General features: G+C 40.9%; 1 protein-coding gene across 1 annotated transcript in view; it reads right to left on the bottom strand.

Moving 5' to 3' along the window:
- Positions 1 to 21,020, bottom strand: part of dmxl2 (Dmx-like 2) — a 35,699-nt gene extending 14,679 nt beyond the window's left edge. Inside the window, exons 1-25 of the mRNA XM_007906032.2 lie at positions 20,625 to 21,020; positions 15,842 to 15,967; positions 14,897 to 14,968; positions 14,281 to 14,359; positions 13,751 to 13,892; positions 13,362 to 13,428; positions 12,978 to 13,156; positions 12,627 to 12,807; positions 12,343 to 12,517; positions 12,010 to 12,216; positions 11,011 to 11,273; positions 10,113 to 10,803; positions 9,225 to 9,346; positions 8,933 to 9,022; positions 8,078 to 8,192; positions 7,873 to 7,989; positions 7,347 to 7,562; positions 5,178 to 6,863; positions 4,796 to 4,906; positions 3,774 to 3,943; positions 3,183 to 3,280; positions 2,800 to 2,965; positions 2,238 to 2,502; positions 938 to 2,025; positions 121 to 312 (exon numbers count right to left, since the gene is read on the bottom strand). Of these exons, the coding sequence (XP_007904223.2) occupies positions 121 to 312; positions 938 to 2,025; positions 2,238 to 2,502; positions 2,800 to 2,965; positions 3,183 to 3,280; positions 3,774 to 3,943; positions 4,796 to 4,906; positions 5,178 to 6,863; positions 7,347 to 7,562; positions 7,873 to 7,989; positions 8,078 to 8,192; positions 8,933 to 9,022; positions 9,225 to 9,346; positions 10,113 to 10,803; positions 11,011 to 11,273; positions 12,010 to 12,216; positions 12,343 to 12,517; positions 12,627 to 12,807; positions 12,978 to 13,156; positions 13,362 to 13,428; positions 13,751 to 13,892; positions 14,281 to 14,359; positions 14,897 to 14,968; positions 15,842 to 15,967; positions 20,625 to 20,711 (6,705 nt within the window). The 5' untranslated portion in view covers positions 20,712 to 21,020. The remainder of the gene's footprint in view (positions 1 to 120; positions 313 to 937; positions 2,026 to 2,237; positions 2,503 to 2,799; positions 2,966 to 3,182; positions 3,281 to 3,773; positions 3,944 to 4,795; positions 4,907 to 5,177; positions 6,864 to 7,346; positions 7,563 to 7,872; positions 7,990 to 8,077; positions 8,193 to 8,932; positions 9,023 to 9,224; positions 9,347 to 10,112; positions 10,804 to 11,010; positions 11,274 to 12,009; positions 12,217 to 12,342; positions 12,518 to 12,626; positions 12,808 to 12,977; positions 13,157 to 13,361; positions 13,429 to 13,750; positions 13,893 to 14,280; positions 14,360 to 14,896; positions 14,969 to 15,841; positions 15,968 to 20,624) is intronic.
- Between the last annotated feature and the right edge of the window lie 3,157 nt (positions 21,021 to 24,177).

Raw genomic sequence — 24,177 nt, 5'->3', positions numbered from 1 at the left:
GTGGACGGCAGCAGCCAACTGCACTCCACAGTCTCTACTGCAGCCTTTGTGCTCAATTCATCTAGCGTACTCAAATCCTCAGTGCAGCCAGACAAATCTGATTTTAAGACAATTTGTTACCTTTTCATCCCTATGATCCGGAATAGGCGGGCAACTCATCTGTACCACTGTGTGCAAGATATCGTGGATGTAGTTACTCAAATGCATGACTGGATTGGCTATAACAGTTTTCGTTGGAGCGATGCTTGCAGAAAGCAGGGGCAAAGTTGTAGGTAAAGGAAGAGGAGACTGAAGCTGTTTCACAGTAGTTTCCTAACAGATGGGTTAAAAACAGTATTAGGGTAAACTGTTCCAATCCCTTTAATGCATTATCATTACAATTCTAACCGGTAAAAAGCTTTTGGGTACAATACAAAATTACATTTGTATCGCGCCTTTCACATTGGGTAAACTTGCTCATGATGCAGAAATCAAGCTGGTGAAGTAGTGTTCCTCTACCACTAATTTATTTAGTAATTTGTTTTAACTGTACAAGTGTGACAGACATTTAATGGCAAATATATGTCAGGACTTTGAGCTCCCGGGCTAGGCTGATACTCCAATGCAGTGTTGGGGAAATTCTGCACTTTTGGAGAAGACATCCTCTGGACCAGACTTTAAACTGAAGTCTTGTTTGCCTGAACAACTGGATGTTCAGGATCCTGTGGCAGTATTCAAAAATAATGGATTTTTTGCCCAGTGTCCTGGCCAACAATACCCCAGATTTAAAAAATGGTCATTCACCTCTTGGCTATTTGTGGAGCAGATTTGCTGCTAAATTTGACGACAATAATCCCTAATCTTTACACCAAAATCCTGCGAAGCGCTTTATTTCAAACAATGTGAAAAGGTGCTATATGAATTGCAGGGATTATTTATTATGTACTCCACACTTTACCTGTTGCGATTCTTGTAATAAGAAGATAAGTTCCATTCTGACTGAGGCCAAGCCACCTCCTTGAGCCCCATGTAAGCTACAGTAGCTCATAAACACTCTAAGCAGAGCCTGATTTTTATGCAGCCACCACTTGCGCCTTTCTGCATGTTCTTGCTTTGCTTGCAGTCTTCGGCGATCAATCTGATGGCGTTCGTAAGAAGCTATTTCCATGTTCTCAGTCAATTCCATGTCGTGGTCAAATGAGCTGCTGCGCCTTTCGTTTATCTCCCCGGCAGTGTCTTTACCGTTCGTTTTATAATTGCAGATTTGATGCATAGCAGAGATCTCCTTTTCTAGCCAGTTGTACAACTGGAACCTGAGCTTTCCTCCATCTACTTCATATCCTGTAGCCAACGTCCTAAGCTCGGTCATTAGAATCTTTAGGCAGGCTCTGAATTTTAACTGTTCGGCTATCACGTCAATCTGAAAGCTAGCAGAACTGCTGGAATCCTCTTTCTGAAGAGTCTGGGAAACTCCAGGAGTTTCAGGTTTCTTCTTGCCTTCAGCTTTTTCCTCTATTTCACTGTCTTTCATGATCAACCCATCATCCTCTTCTGATTCATCTTTATCCTCTTCCCAATCAAGCTTTAGAGGCTCTTCAGCTACCTTTATCACTGATTGACCCCAGTCCAGTGTATCAGAACTACTGGTAGTCCAGTCCAGAGCAGATGTACCACTTGCAGTCTGTGGCCAGCCAATATCCACAGCTTTTTCTTCATGCTTTGCTTCATTTACACTTACAGCACCATTTGGGGCTTGGCTAGTTAAATCTAAGGTGTCAGTTTCAAACATTTTCATTACCTTTGGGATTTTAGACAGTACCTCAAGTGCTAAGACAGGGCAACCAACTTTAAAATGGGCATTTGCGGTTGTGAAAAATAATTTTCTCTCCATGAGATTGATTTCATCTTCACCTTTTTCTGCTGCTAGTCCTAAAGGAGCCAAGGAGCCCTCTGGTGAAACAAAATGCCTGCGCATCAGCAAGGGATGAGTACGAAGATAATTATAAAAACTGAACACTGCTGGATTGCAAGACTTTATGATGATACCTGGAACACAAGAAGAAAGCATGTATACACTATCTAGGCAAGATCATTGTATGATTATACATCACAAATCTAAACTTTAAATCTTTCACTCTAACATGTAAAGGCACCAGCATTACTCAGAAATTCTACTTCAATCAGCCTATTACATTTAAATCTGCAAACAAAGCATAATACAAGATTCAGTTTAAACACTGCATTTCTATTCCCCTTACCTGGATGGTCCTCACTGTCCTTTGTAGGCTGTTCCAATAGAGTATCCAGTGCCCGGGAGTAATCCTTCAAAATCCAGTATGCAATGCTACGTAAGAAAGGATCTGGATGTAGTCGGCTAGGTACAAATTCAGAGCCATCTGGCTTACAACCAAGAACCTTCTCATAAAGAACGGATTTGCAAGTGAATGACGTTTCATAGTCGGATTCGTAAAGTCGAGCAATGACCATGGCTAACTGGATATCATCCATTTTCTCCAGACACACCTGTCAATGCATGACAAAATATTGTATTATGCAGAAATATAAAGAGAATTGCAGAAATTAGAAATCTGAAACAAAAACAAAATTCTTGATAATCCACAACAGGCCAAGTGGCGTCTGAAAGAGGGAAACAGAACGTTGCTAAAAAAATACTTATCTTCTTCTTTCAAATAATCATCTATGTTCTACAGAGGTTAGAGAAAACGTGTGCAACTGTAATACATTAACCAAATATATTGAGCCCTTGGTGTAATGTTGAGATGAAACAGCTATGAGTTAAACGAGATAAAGCAACATTACCTCAATAGCATCCTTTAAGGAACCTGCCAACAAGAAAAATGCTGCTGATTGTTCAAACCGCTGTTTTCCCAGCAACGCAAATGCATTTTTCAAAGCTGCTCTACGCCATCTATCTTCAGTGAAATTGTGACTGAAAAACTCGGTCATCTTTTTATCATTCTGAGATCTGAAAAAAAAGAATGTACGCAACAGTGACTTCGCATTGGGAAATAAACTTATAAATTCAACAGTTGCCAAGGTAAGGGGTATATAAAGTCCCAATTTCTCCAATGGAAAGTTTCTGGTTGGAGTTCTTTGTTGTCCAGTCAGGACAATTAGATACTTACTGAAAATAATTTAGGATATTCAAATTTAATCGACGAAACATATTATATTGAACGTACCTGAACAAGCCCCACAATACAGCTTTCTTCTTTATAGCAAGGTAAAACAATGCAGCATCTAATGGTTCATTGTTTCTTTGAAAAGCAGCTTTTGCAACCTTCATCAAAAAGGAAACAAAAATCATTACTTTTTCAAATATTTCCCGTCATATTTGTGCAAACAGTTCACTTTGCTGCCATACTATTCGAGAGGTTTGAGAGGTAAAACAAAAGATCTGTACTCCAGATTTGGCTCATCAAATCCATACAAGCACATTAGCTTCTGTAGGTTTGAGCAGTGGGGCTCTTGCCAATGTTTCCAATTTTTGATGTTAATAGTCTATTATTCTCCATTTTCTGCTTTGAACAATGGAATCTGTTCAATTCCTAGTTTATGGTGAGAATAGGAACTCTTGGGCTTATACTAGTGAAGTTACTAAAATACCTTGAACACAATTTTCCTTATACATTCTGAAAATAGTTTTGAAAAAAGTCTGAAAAAAGTCTCCATTCATCCTCTCAATTTATAGCAGTTTCATGTTATCAAAACAAATACAATGACCAACTAGTTTTACATAGTTTTATACTAAACTAGAATTAGAGCTATCATACCTTCTCAATGCTCTTGCGGAGTGTATTAATGTTTCTAACCCACCAGCCCACTCCCATTGCTTTCAGCTCAGTCCACTGAGGATCTCCTTTCTGCATTGCAGGAATCATATTGAGCAATTCTTCCTCAGCTTCTGAATAAAAGGCCCAGGCAAAGTGGCAGGTGGACAAACCTATTAAATACAACAGGTTATACATCTCATTAACAACTTAAACATTTGAGAACATGTTAAGCATAAATATTTATGAATTACTAGACCAATTATTGCACTGGGTGATGGCCTACAGCCTGAGGGCAAACTGAAATTAATTCTATGCAATATAAAATAGGATTGATTTTCTTTTACAGATCTAGTTTAGGATTTCCCTTTCCATGGTTCATTAGTCTAATACTAATTGATTGGACTTGGATGTGAATAGCCACTTGGGCGACGTACCAGAAAGCCCTCAGCCTTGTGGAGGTGTGGAAGAAACATAAAATAAACAAACAAATCCCACTGTAACTACAAGTTAACTTTTTGAAACATTTTGCGATTAATAATATCAGAAGACACCTTACTCTTGTTAATTGTCTCCAAGTACAAGAACATTTTTATTTCAGACAAAAAAATCTATTCTCCCTTCTTTAAGTGGGGTAACAAGATGGTATATGGGCATCTTTGTTTCCATCACCAGCTAAAGAGAGATGTTTCTCCCAACTTTTCTCTTCTCTTCCCATCTGCTCGAGGACTTGCCAGTGAAGGCAGAAAATCCACTTCAGCCCGGATTTGGAAATCCATAACCCTCTGAAAAATGCTGGAATTAAAACGAACGATTTTTCTATTGCGTAAAATGGGTTAGTGAAATAATAGTTTTGAATTAATCCCTACTTGGAACGAGGAAGTAGGAAAAAGGGAAAGTCCCACAGCTACCTTATACTAAGATTATATTTATACTAAGATTATATTATATACTTACAATATATAAACAGGTACTGCAGAGCAAAATCGTAAACTGTTCAAAGGGACCTCATGCAAGACACATACCTTGATGCAAAAGTTGAACTCTATAGACTGGAGGCAGTGATGTCAGAAGGCATGTATGTAAGCGCATAGCAAGTAAATAACGCAGGCCACATTCATCCAAAGTTTCAGCTCCTGGAACAAAGGTCAGTAAATAAATCAGACTTTATATTTTTTAAACAGTAGCTTTCTATAGACGTTTAACCAAACTGATAGCTTTAAGTTTGTGGCCAATAGGATCTGTTGCATTGTAATCTTTCATTTTAACACTTCTTAAGCAATGAGACTACTTATACAGTAAAAGTAATTCTAACCACTTTCCCTTTGCAACAGTAGTTATGTAGGATTGCACTATTGGTACTGAAAAAAACATAAAATAAAACACAGAAAGTCAAGATACACACACCTGAGTAATTTTTATCCTGGTTTTCGTTAACCTCTGTGCTCGTGGTAGCCACTGTATCAGCTAAAGCCACAAGGAACATCTGCTCCAATCGTGTAAGTCCGGGCAAACTGGAGTGCATCAAGTGACTGGAAAGTAAGCGGGCATGTTCTGGTCCAAAGTATGTTGGTCCATATTGGGACAAATTTATAACTTTAGATTTAGTTTCTTTCCTCTCAATTTCAAAGACAATAAAATCATCAGTGGTTACACTCTGAGTCTGGAAAAGGTCAGCATAGTGGTCCTCTGGTTCTCTTTTACTTTGACTTCGTGAACGTTTTCTTACTTTTGCTTTCTCCTCAGCAGTTTTATAGGATGTATCCTGATCGGCAGACAGCAATGCATAAAGTGGCAGTGGTGGAATGGAGTCAATCTCAGTATAATCACGAGTGCCTTCTCTTCCAGCTATAATTGTGTCCTTTGCTGTACTTCCACTTACACTGATGGTCCGAGAGAGGTGACGTTTAGGCCCTCCTCCTTGAGCTGGGTCTATATCCCTCACAATTGCAACTTCTCCAGCTATACATTTAACCAAATGGGAAAGAATTGCCTTAGCTCTGCGCACCTTACCCAAGTCCATAAGCTCCAACAGCTGAGTGGGGTGATACTGAGGAAGGGTAGGAGACAGGACATGAGCAGCTTCAAACAGCCCACCATCTTGAATCATGCCTGGGACTCCAAATACATCATCTGCAGCAGCTGTCCCGTCAACAACACTGTACTTCTTGGGAAATATTTTAGTCTCAAACACGGACGAGCCCATGTCGAGTGATAACACGCTGTCACATTCAGAATCGTTTAACGGCCTTGAAGAATGTTTCCACTGAGCATATACATGCATTTCACAGTCCATTCCAATCACAAGGATGCCATCTCTCACCCAGGAAAGAGAAACTGGCAGTGACGGCGTACCATCCACTGAAGACACCAAATCCACACATCTGAGCAATACCCATTTTGACTTGGTTCCTTGTTTAATGCTTCCCCCTAGTGGCAATGTAATAACAGCCATTCCATCCTTGCTGCTGGCTTGTTCAGTTAGAATTCCCGATAGTCTTCCATACATGAGAATTTTCGAACCAACTCCAACAGTAAGAACATGAGAACCGTCTTCTTTTGACACCCAGTCCAAATGAACTAAATGTTTTATATTAGAAGTCATGTGGTTGCCCTGGTTAAGATAGATGTCCGACTTGTTGTACACAAATAAATTGCTATCTACACTAACCCGAGAGTCCAGGACACCTCCAACCTTTCCTAATTCATCCAAATGAATGGTTTGCTCCAACACCCATTCTGAACCTCCTGTCGATTCACACTCAAATATAGAAACATGCATAGAAAACTCTTCAGATGTAACACCATTGAGTTGAACAGGCTGTTTATAAGCTACAGCCAGGCGGCCAGTATATGAACAGCTTACAGCCACTGGTCTTCCAGTCACATTCACTGCACTGTTACTGTGTTCTCCTTCCTCATTCATCAGAGGCCAGGCTTCCCACCGATAAGTGTGCGATTCCTTTAAGTGGTCACCCTCCAAGTTTGTATCTACCTTGCAACGCCAAAACCTCACCTTACCATCAGAGCACGAGGTCACGATAAGGTAGGGTGCAAGGCAGACTGGGTAGATGGACGATGAACTCAAGTGACCTAAACAATAAAAGTAAAAATATATATAATCAAACATTCCTGTTTGAATTTAAAAACAATTAAATTTAATTTGTTCCTCTTGTGTTGTGTTAAAGTAAACCGAGTTGCTGATTAAAGAAGAAGTTTGTGGTTTCTGACTTAAGTTCCCAAATTCTGCTCAATTTGTCAGTATGCTTTTATAATGGGATTTTCTGCAAGTTAACAACTTGATATACTTAGCAAACAAAGAATAAAAAAACAAAGGATTCATACAAGTTAAAAGATCTTGGGGGAGAAATTTCACCTAGGTCTATACTTACTTTTTTCTTCTCAGCATTTTGGGCAATTCTTAATTCTGAAGTCAGATTCCTGTTATGTTATTTGAAGAACTACAGAAAAAACAGCTTCAAAAGAAATTCAAAGTCTAGACCCAGATGAAGTTTCTCTCCTCTTAACTGTAGAATTCTTAACATTAAATCCCAGGAGCAACTGTTCCGCCTTTACCTGCAGAAGGGGTAGCTCGGATTACTTCTACTCCCTCAGGCAGGTTTAACTGCTGGCTGTAGACTAACTTGGAGCTAAGTATCAGCTTGCTAGCAGTCTGGAGATTAGCAACTGATGCAGAGCGTGGAAGAGGAGTCAGACCAGAAGTTGTTTTTAAGGTTGTTCCAAGGTTGTTTTCTTCTGGTACAGAAAGCTGGCTATCCGATGTGTTCACTTCTGTGATGTTAAATTTAAATGGAAGAATAAAAGGGAAACATTAAAATACTGTGTCTCAAACATCACACAAGAATAATGGTGATTTGGTAAGACAATCGCTGTCAGTAAAACAAAAAAAGTCAAACATCCTCAGGAGGGAAGAAAATTGGTGAAGAATAAAAAGATAATTCAAGGGTTACAGATCCGTAACTTGCAAATTAAATTTCAGAGATCTCATTTGACTAATCGCAATAGTGGTTAATTTTATGAAATTGCATTTAAGCTGAATACATCTGTAAATCAGTTTTGCACTGCATTTGAAAACACCTACCAACACGAGGTTGCACAGATTTCAAATGGAGATGCCACATGTGAAGAACAGACTGCCTTTTGTCTCTGTCTATGACCACAAGAAAAAACTTCTCAGAGAACGATGGGGCCCGATATCCTGAAAACAGTTCAAAAAGCAACAACAGTTATAAACAGGACAAGGATTCAGTTAAGTGCCTTTCATTGAAATCAAGTAGTCAACATACCTTGTGCGGATGGAACAGAAAATTCTTGCTCCTTATTCATTTCTTCTTTCTGTGGTTTGTACCCTAAAATGAAATCTTCTTGAAACACGTGAAGTAGTTGCGTGTTTGAACCACACTGAAAGAAGATTGAGAACTTTGTGTGTAAGAAATGACACTAAAGGCATTTCTAGAGGTCTTAAAACATAATATGAATCCACACAATCTTTCTTTTCTCTCTTGAGATAGAGAGGGAACATGATAAAGGCATTTTAAGATTACAAAAGGATTCAATAAGATGCACATTAGTAGGCTGTTTCCATGTACTGGTGAGCTGTCATAAATATGATAGCTAGTAAAAGGAAGATTAGAAGAAATTGTTTACACAGAGAGGGGTGAGAGTGGAGCTCACTGCCGGAAGCTGTGGCTGAAGCAAAAAAAAATACAACAGAGGAAACTTGATGCATATACACGGGAGAAAGAAACAGCAGGAGGTGAATAGGAGGCTTGTGTGGAATATAAACATTGCACCAACTAGTTGTGCTAAATTGGCCTGTTTCCGTGCTGTATCATTCTGTGTAATTCTACATAGCAATTGCTGAAGTTTACTACTAACATGAGGGTTATTTAGATTAAGAGCTACAACTTTGTTTTCAAATACAAACAAAACAAAATGTACACTGAAAGCAGACAAGTACATAAAATAAACTGAGCAAACTACCAAATGGAATTCACTTCATAAAATACTGTGGTAAATGCACTTTTACACCATCATAGTTGATCGATATGTGCATTAATACCCATTCAAACAATTAGAAATGAAGTACTTAAAGAAGTGGTTTAAAATGTGAAAATTTCACACCAACCCAAATTTCTAACCTGTGCTGTTATTACATCCAGTTCAATGATGCACCCTGGGCGAGCAGTGGACTGCTGACTGACGATGTTGAATACTTCACCCACAAGTTTCTATGATAAGATGTACAAATTTTGAATAGAGTTTAATAATCAAGTTAAGTTTTTCACTAAATGGTTAATTAAGCAATTCTTTAAATAACCAGACCCGCCCCCACTACACACACATTTGTAGTTTTTTTTTAAAAAAGCTTCATTTTATATCAGACAAGTGAAGGCCATAATGGTATGTTTAACTCGTTGCAGGTTAACCTACCGATATTTCAGGATCAGAAAGTTCATCCAGAAGCTTTCTGGCATCAATCACAGCCTGATAAAGTCTGAGGTTCTGACCATCGGAAGCTACAAAGCAAGCACTAGCAGAGTTGCAATAGGTACCTAAAAATAAAACACAACACAACTTTGTATAATTTCAAACATATGTTTTGTTAAAAGTCAAATTAAAAACTCTTAAAATAGTTCACAAAAATGTAACATATCACGATGAATTTGCTCCGTTCTACAGATTTAGGAACCTTGATAGTAGAAGATCACAGGAATTTTACAACTAACAGAAAATTAGGATCGTCCGCTAAGGTTCATAATTTTTCTAGCCTTCATCTCTATTATGTTCACAATCACTGAAATTTCTGCATGCACTGAATACAAATATCAGTAAGTAGAGAAAATCAGGTTAGTTAGAGTTAGACAATTAATCATGCAGTTATACAATCTGCTAACTTGTGCTGTTGTCCCATGACCAAACCCCACAATCACTGCTCAAACAAGTTGGTTATCAGGAGCAGCATTATTCTGATTCAGCTGCACTGCAGATCAGACTAGATGAGGTTTTGATAAAATCTGGTTAGTTTGTGTTGAAACTTCACCCAGTGAGCTTGATAGGATGCCATCTAGTGACTTGTACATACACCTTCAAACAAAAAAGCCTCAACGATTCGGATTTGCCTTCAATTTCCCAGTTGTGTTACCTGTTTTATAAAAAGTGCATTAAATATAATGGAGAAACTTCTCTTAATAAACTTGAAAACTACCTTTATCGTCAAATCCACCCTGATAAAATGACAGTGCGATTGGCATTTACAAATCTACAATCTACTAATTTGATTTAGAAACTATGTTCCAAACTGATTTTTATCACACTCACCAAGGCAGTAGCTGGGGATCAGCGTTGGAAGCCAGGCTACATTTGAAAAAGCTGAAGTGTGGAGGGAATTGATACGTGCCAGCTCGGAAACTCCGCCAGAATACGACAAGGGTCCTATTGGGTCCATACGCCAGAGGATCAATTCACTATAGATTGCATTGGGATCATGAAAGGTTCGGGTAGCAGCATTTTTAACTCGCTGTGTAACTGGCCCTTTCAAGGACCTGACAGGTTCGATTACACGATTTTCTTTTTCAATGGAGTCAGCTTCAGGGGTTATTAATGCATTGTGATGGGAAGAGGTTAACAGCAAAGGTAGTACTGAATGGCAAGCCAAATCGTTCAGATGGAAGCGGTGTCCACAATATCGGAAGTTATGTGACACTGTTAAAACCGTGGTGAAGGCTGACTCTTCAGCAAAGGTAACTGCCCATTGGTTCAGAGATCCATCGATGTGTTTTGAAATCATCATAACTGATGGAATGAAGAGGTTGATTTTTAAGCTACCAATATGATGCGACGCTGGTTTGACATTTGAGTCACTATCTGGAAAACTTTTAAACTTGGTGAAATGTCCTCCGGTACAGACTTCTTTAATAGAGGTTGTGCACGCATACATCATGATATTTTTGCTTAGTGAGTTAGCGTCACCAGTAGGAAAAGCAACAGGAATCCGTGATGAAAACGTAATCTAAAATGTGAAGACAATTTGGATAGTTTCAAACAGACATATTTTATACAAACACTCAAGATATTCAGACTCAAGACAGGATTATCAGTTAGCCAAAATCTAGGTCAATCATATAAATCAAGGAAAAATAGGACTGTCAAATAAACTGGTTTCCTGATGTGTTGATTTTAAACATACAAAAAAATCTAAGTTTGACATTATTTGTACCTGGACTTGTCTGAAAATTCCTGGATGGTATTCATCTAAATACTTCACATGCCAGACTAAAAACGAACCATCTACGGGATGGATTGTAAACAGCATATCTGCATTTCTATTCCATTCATTGTGAAGAGTCTCAATTTTTCGGTCGAGCAGCAGAGTGGGCATTGGCATTCCTGCAGAGAGAGGTGTAGATGCTTTTGTGCTCTCATCACATTCCATCTCTTCATTCTCGTGCTCTGAGCTTTTCTCTGAAACTTCATCTTGTTCTGGAACATAATAAAACAGGCAAATGATACATTCCAGAAGATTGTGGCAAAATATCAAGTTTTCTTTTATATTCATACCTTTTGAAACAGTTTCTAATGAGCAGGAGGAGGCCATTCAGCCCATCCAGCCTGCTCTGCCATTTTCCGAGATCAAATGTGATCTGTAACTCAATGTAATTTGCCTGCTATTTCTGCATACTTCCTGATACCCTCAGAAGCCAAATATGTTCTGGCCAACAATCCCCCAAATAAAATGGATCATTCACTATATGGCTTTTTGTTGATCTCATTCTGTTGATGGTCTCCTGGGCGAAGACACTCCCGCAATGTGAACTAAGCCTCGAATACTAGAAAGTTACCCATTTCATTCTCATTTTTGGCATTTTACTCAAGATTAATATTAGGATAATAAATCTATTATCATGTTTGAGGAGGTGTGCTAAAATAATATTTAATCTGTTTTCCAGCAACACAGTGCCTGAACTGAAAAACACACCCACTCATTTAGCTCACAGAGACAAGAGTTTCAGAAGACTAGTTTACACCAATTGCCTCTTTACTCTCATTCTTTTTTCTGATTTAATCTTTTTCAATAAGGTATACAATTCATAGAGTATTCATAAATATTGTACACACTACAACATTAGTTAAAACATACAACACATTCAAATTCATCATATTAAATATTGACTTCCATCATACAAGTTATTTTGAATGGAATGGCTGGTATTCTCACCAATATCTATTTTCATTTCCAATCCACTGTGACGGGCAAAGTCAGCTTCCTCATCTATTTGGTTATCGGTGAGCTTTTTCAAATGTTGCATGAATGTTTCCATGGAAGACGTGAAGTGCAATTCTTTATTATTCAGCCAGTGAACCACAAAGCTTCCACCTCCTTCTTCTATATTAAAAGCTGTTCCAGCTAAGGCTGGAGGAATATCTGCAAGTAAAACAATTATCACTCCCTTCTTTTTTTCAAATAGTCTCATGAAACTTGCAATATCCAAATAGTTCTGATTACTTTGTTTAGCAGAAGAACGACAAACATTAGTTTTGCTATACCAACCTGTGTTAGGGTTAATGCTTGATGCAATGTGGAAGTGGCAGAGTGCATTTGCATGGTGCGAAATCTGTCTGTGAACATCATGTGTTCCAAGCTGGCTCGGCAAAATCTCTGTGTGGGAAGCCAGAACAGAGGATCTACGACGACGGCTTCTTAAATGTTTCAAGTGGTGAATTGTCTATAAAATAGATTAAAGCAATTAAAATGGCTGACATAAAACAAGATAAGATGAACCATTTTAGAAAAAAACAACCCGAGAACAACCCTTTTGTGCCTTCAGAAATTACCTCCAGAGCATGTTGGATCTTGTCTTTCTGACTTCCACTATGGGAAAGATGAGTGCTTGAGCTGATAGTGGACTCGGTCATTTGTCCCCCAACAATATTATCTTCTGGCAATAAAGTTTCAGCCCAAAGTCGACAGATCCCATCTTGGCATGAGGTCAGCAGCACATTGCACACTGAACCCCTGCAGACAGAACACACTGCATGTCAGACACACTGTAGAATACCATGTACAAGTAGTTTCTCTTCACCCTCCTCATTTTATCATACCCACTTTGGTTAAAAATCTATTTTTTATAACTTCCATTGGTCATTCCTGAATGTTACAGTGGTATAACTGAGCATTTTTCTAACCTTGGCATGTATTTACTAGTCTTACGCCATGAAAATCCTGTTACAGCACGTGGATGTGCCAGGTACACAAAGGAAAAGTGTTCAGTTGCAGAGGTATGTTTTTTGTCAAGAATTTCCGAACCTACTACTGCAGACTTCCAGCCACTTGTAAGATACCAGACTTTCAGAAGCGAGTCATCCTGCAGAGGAAAAGGTCATTTTTATTAGATTGGCTAATGCAAAGCACAGATATAAAATGTCAAAATAAGAATGGAATTTCAAAAGATCTAAAACATTTACTTTCCACCAGATGCAATATTGATTTGGAATTAATTTTCTAATGTGTATTTGAATTAAAATGTAAATGAAGATAAATTGGGAATGAATGAGTTTACATGATTTTACCTTTCCTGCTGTTGAAAAGTATTCCCCATCAGGAGACCACTTCATAAGATAGATTGGAATAGCAGTCCTGAACACAATAAAACAATTTGACATGAGACCCTCATTGGGGCTCAGAATTTTTTTTCCAAACAATTAGGCTGAAATTCCACCTGGGTCTAGTCTTGCTCTATTTATGGAACGTTTCGGGTTGTTCAGAATTTGGCGAATTGCTGAATTCAGTCTTAAACTTTATAACTCTGTAGCTCTTAAAAAAATTACCCAAAAATTGCTTCAATATTAAAGCGGTGTATTTAAGAATTCTGGATTCTATAAATTGCTACTGAGAGTGAATCTCGACCCAGGTGGAATTTCAACCCATAGGTCTAAGAGGTATCAAAAAGCTCACTTACTTGCACTGCCAGATACATTTCCAGTCATTCAAATCCGGGTGCAATTTATATTCCTCAGGAGAACACCCTTCTTCTTCAATAATATCATTAGAGGGAAGTGACCATAATTGCAGACGATCTGTAGCTGTCAATAACTGGTTACCTGTAAAAGGAAAGGAAATGCTGAAATGAATACAGTGAGTGGACCCCAGCCTTCCCATTTATATTTTCACACTTTTAGAACTCAAAACTGAATAAACGTTTTGATCAGCCTTTCATCGTTGGGAGCATAAATTATTTGAAAACTACGATTGGATAGTTTTGATAAAAAAAACAAAATGGTAATCATCCCATTAAACTACAATTTAACATAATATAGACGCTTCATTCAATTCCTCTATCAGGAATTGCCATAATTCGCCCCCCGCCCCCACCCCACAAAAAAAGAAATCTGACTACAGACTAAAATGTATTAATGATGAATTGCATTTGAGAAAAGGTTGAACTTCTTTTTAGTAAACACTTGAATGCAACTTAATACTCTAATTTACCTTGCGGATCCCAGGCCAAGTTGTATGCAATGGACTGGAGAAAAAACTGTCCCGTCTTTTGCCATTGATAATTTAGAAGCTGTAGTGTGACACATCGTTAAGAAAATAAATTAGACTATTTTAAAAGTATCTTCATCAATTAAACAGGTGATCACAAATGTTATCCATAAAAATGTTTAGGTCATGTAGAGTTGGCGCACATGAAATATTTTATTTTCAGCTCTAAATTTTGATTCTGTAAAATAACAGTTATTCAAAAGGTGACTGTGAATTTACCTACTAACCAACAGGGGCTAACAAACTAGTACAGCATCTGAGAAGGGAACAGGCCAGATGATAAATATAGCTTCATAACTGCTAAGTGCACTAATAACCATCACATGTTCACTGAAACGTATGAAGTGTGCTAAACCTGAAACAAAGGGTTCAACATCTGAGATGGTTGCATTTAGAAAAGACTAGTCAGACATGTCACCGTCAATGGAGTTGAAAAAGCATTCCTCAGCTAAGTAGAAACATTAAGGTGACCTTGCTACAGGGAAATATACCTCGTAACATAAATTAAAGTTCACTTCACTTAAAAGAATTAACAGATTAAATAGTGGTGAAAACTTACACTTTTTCTCTTATTGTGCCTTATGAGCACTGGCTCAAAAATGCAAACAGTGTTTCCATAAGAAGCAGCAATCTAAAAATGACAAAACAATTGAATGTATTCACAAAGCTCAGAAACGTGTCAATATTTAGAATTATATATAATATACAGTTCATGTAATTTCCCAGTAATGAAACTAATCACTCCAGTATAAAATATCAAATACCAATTTGTTCTCACTTTCGTTCCTGCTGTTCTTGTTGTTCGTTTGCACCTGGATTATCAAATTTATATTTTAACTGTAAACATGGAGTTTTCCTGGGATCACTATCATTCATTACTGAGAAATTTAACTGAGTATTTATTTACACATGTAAGCATGTGTGTAAACATTAAATAAAATCAGACAGGAAAGCAAAATATTCCATCCCAATGTAAAATTCAGCGTACATTTAAATCTGGATTTTGGCAGCATTTAGCACTGTAATAATGAAATCAAAAGTGCTTGATTTTAGAATTTTTAAATAGAATCTTGAAAATGTTTTCACCAATCTCAAACTCCAATCCTTAGGTACCGATGGACAAGGTACAATATGTTCATTACTGCTTTTAACACTCCTGAAACTGCATTCAAATAAGATCTAAATTGGAGCATGACGGGTCAACATAATGCACTTCTAGTTACCAGAACGATTCACTATTTGTGACTCTGAATTATTCGCAAGTAATCACTGATGTGAAAAAGCACAGAACAAAGTGCTAAGAACAAAGTTTTGGGTTTATTATAATTTATTCAATTGATGAGATTTTAAAATGAAAATCTGATTGAGTTTAATTTTAAATTTCTGTCTGATTTCCTACAAGGCACAACAGCAGCAAGAGATTAAATAAATATATTTTAAAAGCCCCTAAACCACCTAATTCTTCAGCTAATTGTGTCACTCGAAGTAATCAAAAGAAACGTACTCTGCCTTGCTGGAGTGAGCATTCCACACAGCCAACTTGGATGTTCCCATGTTTAGCACCTGGGATGATCTGAACACATTCAAAGTCACTTCCCAATATCACAATATCACATCCCGAAGCATAGGCCTAGTGAAGATAGAAACCACAAGAAATAAGTTAACCAACCATACATAAAAGGCTCCTAGCTAAAGAAAACGTTCATATGATCAAGGGGGAAGTTGTAAATACAAAAAAAAACCCTGACCCACAATCAAAAAAGAACATTTAGCTGTTATAACGAGCAATAGAAATGAATGAACGGTAACACTTAACCTCCAGTTAGTAATAGACTTCAGGAATACTGAAATGTGCACCTTTTTTTAGTAGAATACATCCTACCTTTCATTCAAAGCAACTAGGATGGACACAATCCCATGATACTGCACAACCACACCCATTATTTTACTTACAAAAAATGTGGTGCATTAGAATGAAAAAGGTTAGACTGTAAGATCCATTTTATACTGATCACAAAATTAGCCTTTAGCTATCAGTAAAAAGCGTCCTCAATACATTGTTTTAAAAAATACAGATGTGGGCATATTTTGAGACTCATTATCATTATATAAGAATTTTGCTGATTCAATAGGTTCCATGTGGTATGAACTTGAACAAGGTCAACAGTACAATGATAAACATACTTGCTACAGTTTATAAGAAACAAGAGTTAATTTCAGTTGAACTGTACATACTTAATTTGCTTTACCCATCAAGTCAATTTGTTGGCACAGTCCAGCATGATGTAATTGACATTTCAGCGCACAATAGGAAACCGAGGGGGGTTAGTTAACTTGTCGCTCACCACATCGAAACAGTGCGAGACAGCAAAAAACACAAAGTACGCATGGCATTAGTGACATTGCCGAACCAGCTTAATTTTGAATCACTAAGGTCACACGCAAGCTGTACGAAAAGAAGCAACAAACAAAGCAAACAGAATGCTGACTACATCACCGAATCAGTCAAGTTTACATCTCTCGAAGTCATGTTCAAATTGTACAATCCTCTGGTTAGATTGCACCTAAAGTGCTGTGTATAGTTCAACAACAACAACTTGCATTTATATAGCGTCCTCCACGCAGGGTAGCGTCTCAGAACACTTAGCAATGGAGGAGCCTGTCAGTGTGACATAAATGTGATACCTAATTCTGGAAAGTATTATTATAACAATAATCCTTGGATTTGATACAGTGCCTTATCACGTCTTTTGGACGTTCTCAAAGCGCTTCACAAAATATACTGTAAAGTGAAATGGCTGTATGATTTGTGAGCGAAACGCCGCTGTCATTTGCACCCAACAGTGTCCCACAAACAGTCGTGGGTTAATTTTTGTTAAGGGATTATTACCCCCAGAATGTGATTCCCCCAATCGACTGACAACCAGGTTCCTACTTCCTGCTAGGTAAACAAGAGTCTTGTGGAGTAAGGAAACATGCCCGCTATACAATGCTCCGGTTAGATTGCACCTAAAGTGCTGTATACAGTTCAACAACAACAACTTGCATTTATATAATGTCCTCCACGCAGGGTAGCATCCCAGCGGGGACCACCCTACCCTTTAGGGCTTCGGCTTGCAGGGTTAACAGGAGCTGAGTGGGCTGACTCCCTGCCCCTAGTGACTGGTCTGCCCTTCCAGGTACTGCTGAAGAGCCAAGCTGGCTGTGCTGTCATCAGCAGTGCCCTGGAATACTGTGAACCCACCTGGCTCAGGAAATGGACTACCGAGGCCGCCACAGGGGGCTGGCTCGAATACAACCATCCATTGCCAGGCATGTCAACTTGGAGCCAGATCAGTCCCAAGGAAACCCCACTTAGGGCTTCAGGAAGGGTACAGAACACCCAAGCGAGTAAACAAATATACCACAAAACTATTTTCAAAAATTATTTCCAAGTATAAATGCTTGCAATTTCTATTTGGGTTAAATTCTCCAAGAGAAGGCCATGCTTTACTGATTTTGTACCTGTTGGCAACACTGAACAGGTCTGCAGTACCAGGAAAAACTTGTCCGACCGTATTGTTGTTCATTTATTGGTTAACAAACCTCATCTCTTTAATGCCACATCAAACAAGTGTCAATTTTTATTTATAAGAATAAAGTTAAACAAGTAATTTTTCAAAATAATTTATATTCTCAGGTTGAGAGGAAAGATCAAATTTGTAATGTTTGCATGCACACTTCTATTAAGATAAAGGTATTTCTGAACAGGTAAACAATAGGTCTGCATTGTTATACAACACATGAACAAGAAATTCATGAGCACACAAATCAACAACTGGCTCTCATTCAGGTCAACTCTCCCAAGAGCTTTTAGTAAACCCAATCAAAGGCCAGTGTCCTACGGTTTCCCCTACCCATGTTACGTTTTCCCCAATTGTAGAATTTCCTACAGGATGGGGAGGTGGAAAAGATAGTGGAACTGATATTTGCCAATATAATTTTGCAATGAGAGCACCACACTGTAAAAGTATACACAATTGTAAAGTTCTTTTTCTTTAAATAATCCTTGCATTTGATATAGCGCTTTTCACATCTTCTAGACGTCCCAAAGCGCTTCACAGAATATACTGTAAAGTGAATTGACTGTGTATTTATGGGCGAACGCGGCTGCCAATGTCCCACAAACAGTCATAGATTGAAAATGACCAATTTATTATTGTTTTGGGTCTTGGAGGGATTATTATTAGGTGTGTGGAGTAAGGAAACTTGCCCGAGGTTTCGCCCTGTCTGGAATTGAACTCAGGTCTCTCGCTTGCAAAGCGAGTGCTCTAACCACTGAGCTACAGGACTCCACAAATAATAATAAAAATAATAATAGTAATCCTTGCATTTGGTATTGTCGAAAAGACATCCCAGGAATTACTGTGAAATGGATTGACTGTGTAGGCAAACGAGGCAGCACAATTGTCCCACAAATAGCCAAAAAGGGAATAATCAAATTTTATCTGGGGGATTGTTGGTCAGGACGTGGGGAGAAACTTCCCTTTTCTTTTCGGATAGTGCCATGGGATCTTTAATGTCCACCTGAACAGGCAGACAGGACCTCGGTTCAACATCTCATCTGAAGGATGGCAACTGCGAAAGAGCCGAGTTTGGTTCCATTTTAGATGGCCCACCAAAGGACTCGTGTTTTCGCAGTGAATTATAAATCTCTCTTTCCACCGTTTGCAAAGACTCTTTGCAGTACATCGGTTCGGCTCAATGTGCTGTCATCACTTGGCAAAGCTGCAGACACCAATATGGCTCCCCCCCACCCCCCCACCCACACACACACACGAGCAACTTATTGGAACCTGTTGGAAAATGTAGAGCAAAATGTTCGCCGACGTCAGTTTCAGCACCATGATTTATTTATTAATGCGATCGGGAAAACAATCAGCGGAAAAGCCTTTTGTCGGTATCACGCAACCTGAACAACGGTGACCATTTAAAGTCTCGCTGCATTTCCCAAATTCGGGGGGTGGGGTTGGGGTGTGAGAGAGAGAGAGAGAGAGAGAGAGAGAAAAAAAAGAGAGATTCAAATCCGAAGACCGAAGGGCAACAGTTATTTGCACGATTGCTGCTGATGCCCCACGAAATGGGTTTACCCAATGTCATGTGAGACCCGCATAGCAGCAGCAAGAGAGAGAGAGAGAGAGGGGGGGAGGGAGGGAAGGAGAGGGAGAGAGAGAGAGGGGGGGAGAGAGAGAGAGGGGGGGGAGGGAGTGTGTGTGGGGGGAGGAGATAAGAGAGAGGGGAGGGAGGGAGGGAGGGAGAGAGAGGGGGGAGGGAGTGTGGGGGGGGAGATAAGAGAGAGGGGAGGGAGGGAGAGGGGGAGGGAGAAGAGAGAGAGAGGGGAGGGAGGGGGAGATAAGAGAGAGGGTAGGGAGGGAAGAAGAAGAGAGGGGAGGGAGGGGAGATAAGAGAGAGGGAGGGAGGGAAGAAGAGAGAGAGGGGAGGGAGGGGGAGATAAGAGAGAGGGGAGGGAGGGAGAGAGGGGAGGGAGGGGAGAAGAGAGAGAGGGGAGGGAGGGAAGAAGAGAGAGAGGGGGAGGGGGTGGGGGAGATAAGAGAGAGGGGAGGGAGGGAAGAAGAGAGAGAGGGAGGGGGGGAGATAAGAGAGAGGGGGGGAGGGAGAAGAGGAGGGGAGGGAGGGAGATAGAGAGAGGGGAGGGAGGGAAGAAGAGAGAGAGGGGGAGGGGGGGGGGGAGATAAGAGAGAGGGAGGGGGTGAAAACAGCTGAGCAACTGCGCTTCCATTGCTTCGATCTGGTCACTCTCTCTCTCTCTCTCACAGCCTGAGGAGAATTAAAGCCCTACAGCTGTCACGCAAAGCACCAAACCCGCCATCGCCATCTGTCTGGCCGCCCCCTCAACACACACACACACACCTTCAAAGATGAAATAACTTGACTAAACCTCTCTCCCCCCATTGATCCCATCCCACATTAAACGCATTGCTGTGAAACAAGAGGCGCTGACGATAGGCTTCATCTCTCTCTCTCTCCTCTCTATATATATATATATATTTATCATCCATGGTCTGGTAATAAATACCACAGCAATATGTACCGCTCGCTGTCACCATCGCCACGGTCTGTCTACGGTGGTGGTGGGGCTTCCATTTTGAGGTGAGAAGAGGGCAAGAAAGAGAGAGCAGAGAGAGAGAGAAAGTCACCGGAGCCACTCCTCTCCTCTCATCTCTCTCTCTCTCCACTCCTTCCCTCCCAAGAGACACCCGGAGAGCCCGAGAACGAGAGAAACTCACCGTAAAAGGGATGTCGCACACTCCCCCGACCGAGTAGCAGTTGTCGCCGGGGTTGACAGCTCCGGTCAGCACCTGATGGAGATGCATCTTTCCCTCTCCTTCCTTCCTTCCTTCCGTCCTCCTTCCTCCTCCTCCTCCTCCTCGCCGGGTCACCTCACACCTTCAGCGCTCAAAACATCGCCGGCTCCGGCTCGCCCCGCAGCTGCTGTAGAAGTATATAACTCCCTCACTCCCCTCCCTCCCTCCCTCACTCACTCGGGGGAGTGATGGCGTGTGAGGGGAACGGGGTTGACAGCCGAGGAGGAGGAGGAGGAAAGCCTCGCCTCGCGCTCTCAGCGCCTCCACCGGCCGCTCGCGCCGCGTTTGTCAGTTGGACGCCGTCCCCGTCCGCGCTCGGCACCCGGATAATCCCCCACGGCGCATGCGCCATCTCTTTATCCTCCCCGCCCCCCCCAATCCCCGGCCGCAGATACGCATGCGCACATCCACCCTGCGTCACCTTGCGCGAGGACTCCGGGCCGAGCGCTGCTGCCGTCAGAAGGTGGGAGGAGTTTGGGGGGGGGGGAAAAAGGTGGGGAGGGCGGGGCGAGGGGTGGGGCGGGGAGGGGCTGCTGACGTCACGTGCGACCCGCTCCCACCTCACCGCCGGTCCTAAAGCCCGCCTCTCCCATCCCACCCCCCAACAACAACAACAACAACAACCACCACCACCACAACGGCGGCGACAACGACAACAACCACTCGGATTCATAGAGCGCCCTCCGCGCCGGGCGGCGGCTCGGAGCGCTTCTTCGCAGTATCCCGGAACACCGGGACCGAGCCAGGGGGGGAGGGGGAGGTGACCGAAGGCGCGGTTCGAGGAGAAAGGTCTTCAGCCGGGACCGGAAAGTGGGAAGGGGGGGGGGGGGCGAGGCGAAGGGAGTGAGGGAGGGAGTTCCAGGGCCTCGGGGCGTAGTGGCTGAAGGGCACGGCCGCCCAGGGTGGAGCGGAGAGCTCGGGGGGACGAGGAGGAGGCCAGACCCGGTGGAACGAAGGCACCGGGTACTGTTGTGAGGACAGAGGAGGTCAGAGAGATGGGGGGGGGGGGGGAGGTGCAGAGGAGTGGAGGGATTTGAAGACAAAACAACAACAACAAGTTATATACGGTAAACAAAACACAAAATACAAAAGGCAAAAATACTTCAGATGCTGGAAATCTGAAATAAAAACAGAAGTTGCTGGGAACATTCAGCAGGTCAGGCAGCATCGATGGAGAGAGAGAGAGGAAATTGAGTTAATCCAGCGCCTTGGGACGTCCTCCCGATGTGAAAGGGCGCTTTAACAAATGTAATTTGTTGTTGTTAAAGTTTCAGTTTGATGACAAATTATACAGTATTTGATAAGCGCCTTTCACGTCGGTAGGATGCCCCAACACCTCCTCCCCTCCCCTCCTCCCCGGCATTTGAACCTCATTCGCGACAGCCATTAGGCTCCAAAGATTAAGGAATGGTTAAGGTTTGGCGTACAGTGGAATTATCCCTAAAAAAAAAGTTGGTGTCTCTTTTTCTTTTGCTTACTGCTACTGCTGTATGTTTTCCAGGAAGAGTCTTCCCGTTAAAAGGAATGGTTCTAAATTGGAAAATCTCTCTTCTGCTGTCAATAATTTACTCAAATCATTGCCAGTGTTTGCAAGATGACATCATTGAAACAGCAATATATTGTGTACCAAATTGAATCAAAATGACATCTTGTTCTTTGGCTTTTTTTATGTAGACAATAATTAATTCCCATGAAAGAGATTCACTGGCAATTCGTGAGCATGGGCAGGTCTGTGTTATACAAGATAGTACATTTTCTCTTAAGCAACTTTCATTGATATACTAAACTGATGGGCCTTCCTTCTTGACCATCCACTGAATGAATCAATCATTCTTGCATTCAAATTCAACACTTTTTGATCAACCCGATGTCTGATACACTCAGAGACCCATTTCATTAAGAATATCCAAACCAGATATTCTTAAACATGGTGATGGGTTCCATGTGTGTCAGATGCCTGGCCGATGACACTCTGCGCCCCCACCCGGCTGGACAAGCAGCAACAAAACCTGCCAGGCAGTGCTCTCATTGGCAAACTATGTAGTTTTAGCTGGTTAGACTCCAGCAGTACCCCAACGCATACTCTGCGGTCCCCAAGCTTTGGCTCTTGCCAACCTGCGCTTAATACTTACTGGAATTAGGTAAGCAGGATGCATCCCTTTAGGGAGACAGTGCACATTCCATTCCAACAAATACCTCTGGAATTTCCATGTTTAGGTACAACTCATGGAATTCTCAGTTTGGTTGGATACTAAGTATAGTGATAGGTTTCCGCGTGTGTCAGACACCCGGCTGACCCCCCAAAATTTAGATAATTACTCAGTCCTCACTGCAGGAATCAGTTGCTTTTTTCTCTCAGGTGGGACTCCAGGGTGTTTGAAGCACTTTAACAGGTCCTCCGGACATGAAAGGAGCTGTATAAATGTTGGGTGCCATAGAATTTCTTATCTTATTTGTTCTTGCTCTATTTGTTTGCATCTCATGCTGATCAGACTTATTTGGTTTTGTCATGGAATAGTTTGTCAGCTTGTAGAAGGATTGCTGATAACCTTTACTCGATGTTACTAGGGTCTTTCAGTCCAGATTACAGCTTGGGATGTTGAAATGGGAGAGTACTTTTACATTCTGAGGCCCCAATTCTTGCTTGAAAAACATAGTCTTAATACCAATTTATAGTAAATGTAACCTAGATTCTTGCATCATGCTGTTCATGCTGATATCCCCTAATTAAGAGGTTGTGAAATAATTCTCCACTTTCAGCACCCAAGCAGAACATGCATATAATAATAGGCTGTCAAATGTTAACGAGATGCAGATTAATTGTAAATTAATATTGAATGAAAATACAAAACAATTATTTTTCTCGAGTTAATTGAAAATAAAATCTCACAGATCAATACAGTGTTGGCCAATTTGGATCAGTTATCAGTCTGATACTGACAGAAGCGCTTCGCCAACACTTCAACTTTGGCGCTGATTCAAGGAGCTACAAAATACAGGGAGGTAAAGACTATCATGTTATACAGTAAAATAATAATAATCGTTGCATCTCATGCAGCACCTTTCACATTGGGAGGGCTTCACAGGATTCTACTGGAATGTGTAATGACCCCCAAAACAGCCATGAAGTGAACAATCAATTTTATTTAGCCAGGATACCAGGAGAAAATCCCTTCTCTTTTCAAATAGCACCACAGGATCTTTGACTACCACCTGAGCAGGCAGACGTGACCTCGGTTTAATGTCTTATCCTAAGGTTGGTGCGTCCAATCATTCAGGGCTCCCTCAGGGCATATTGGTGTGTCACTCTAGACTGCCTGAGTTCAAAGTCCCGACATAATTGGTTTAACTAAGTAATGTATAATGGAAGGATATCAGCACACAATCTTTTTATTGTTCACTCAAGTTGTTTTCTGATCCCGTGAGAGTGGACTGAAACAGGCTCAACCAATGCACTCTGGACTAGACACAAAAG

Source organism: Callorhinchus milii, unplaced genomic scaffold (genome assembly GCF_018977255.1).
Source record: "Callorhinchus milii isolate IMCB2004 unplaced genomic scaffold, IMCB_Cmil_1.0 Scaffold26, whole genome shotgun sequence".
In the NCBI taxonomy this organism is placed as follows: domain Eukaryota; kingdom Metazoa; phylum Chordata; class Chondrichthyes; order Chimaeriformes; family Callorhinchidae; genus Callorhinchus; species Callorhinchus milii.
This window is presented reverse-complemented; position numbering and strand designations above follow the sequence as displayed.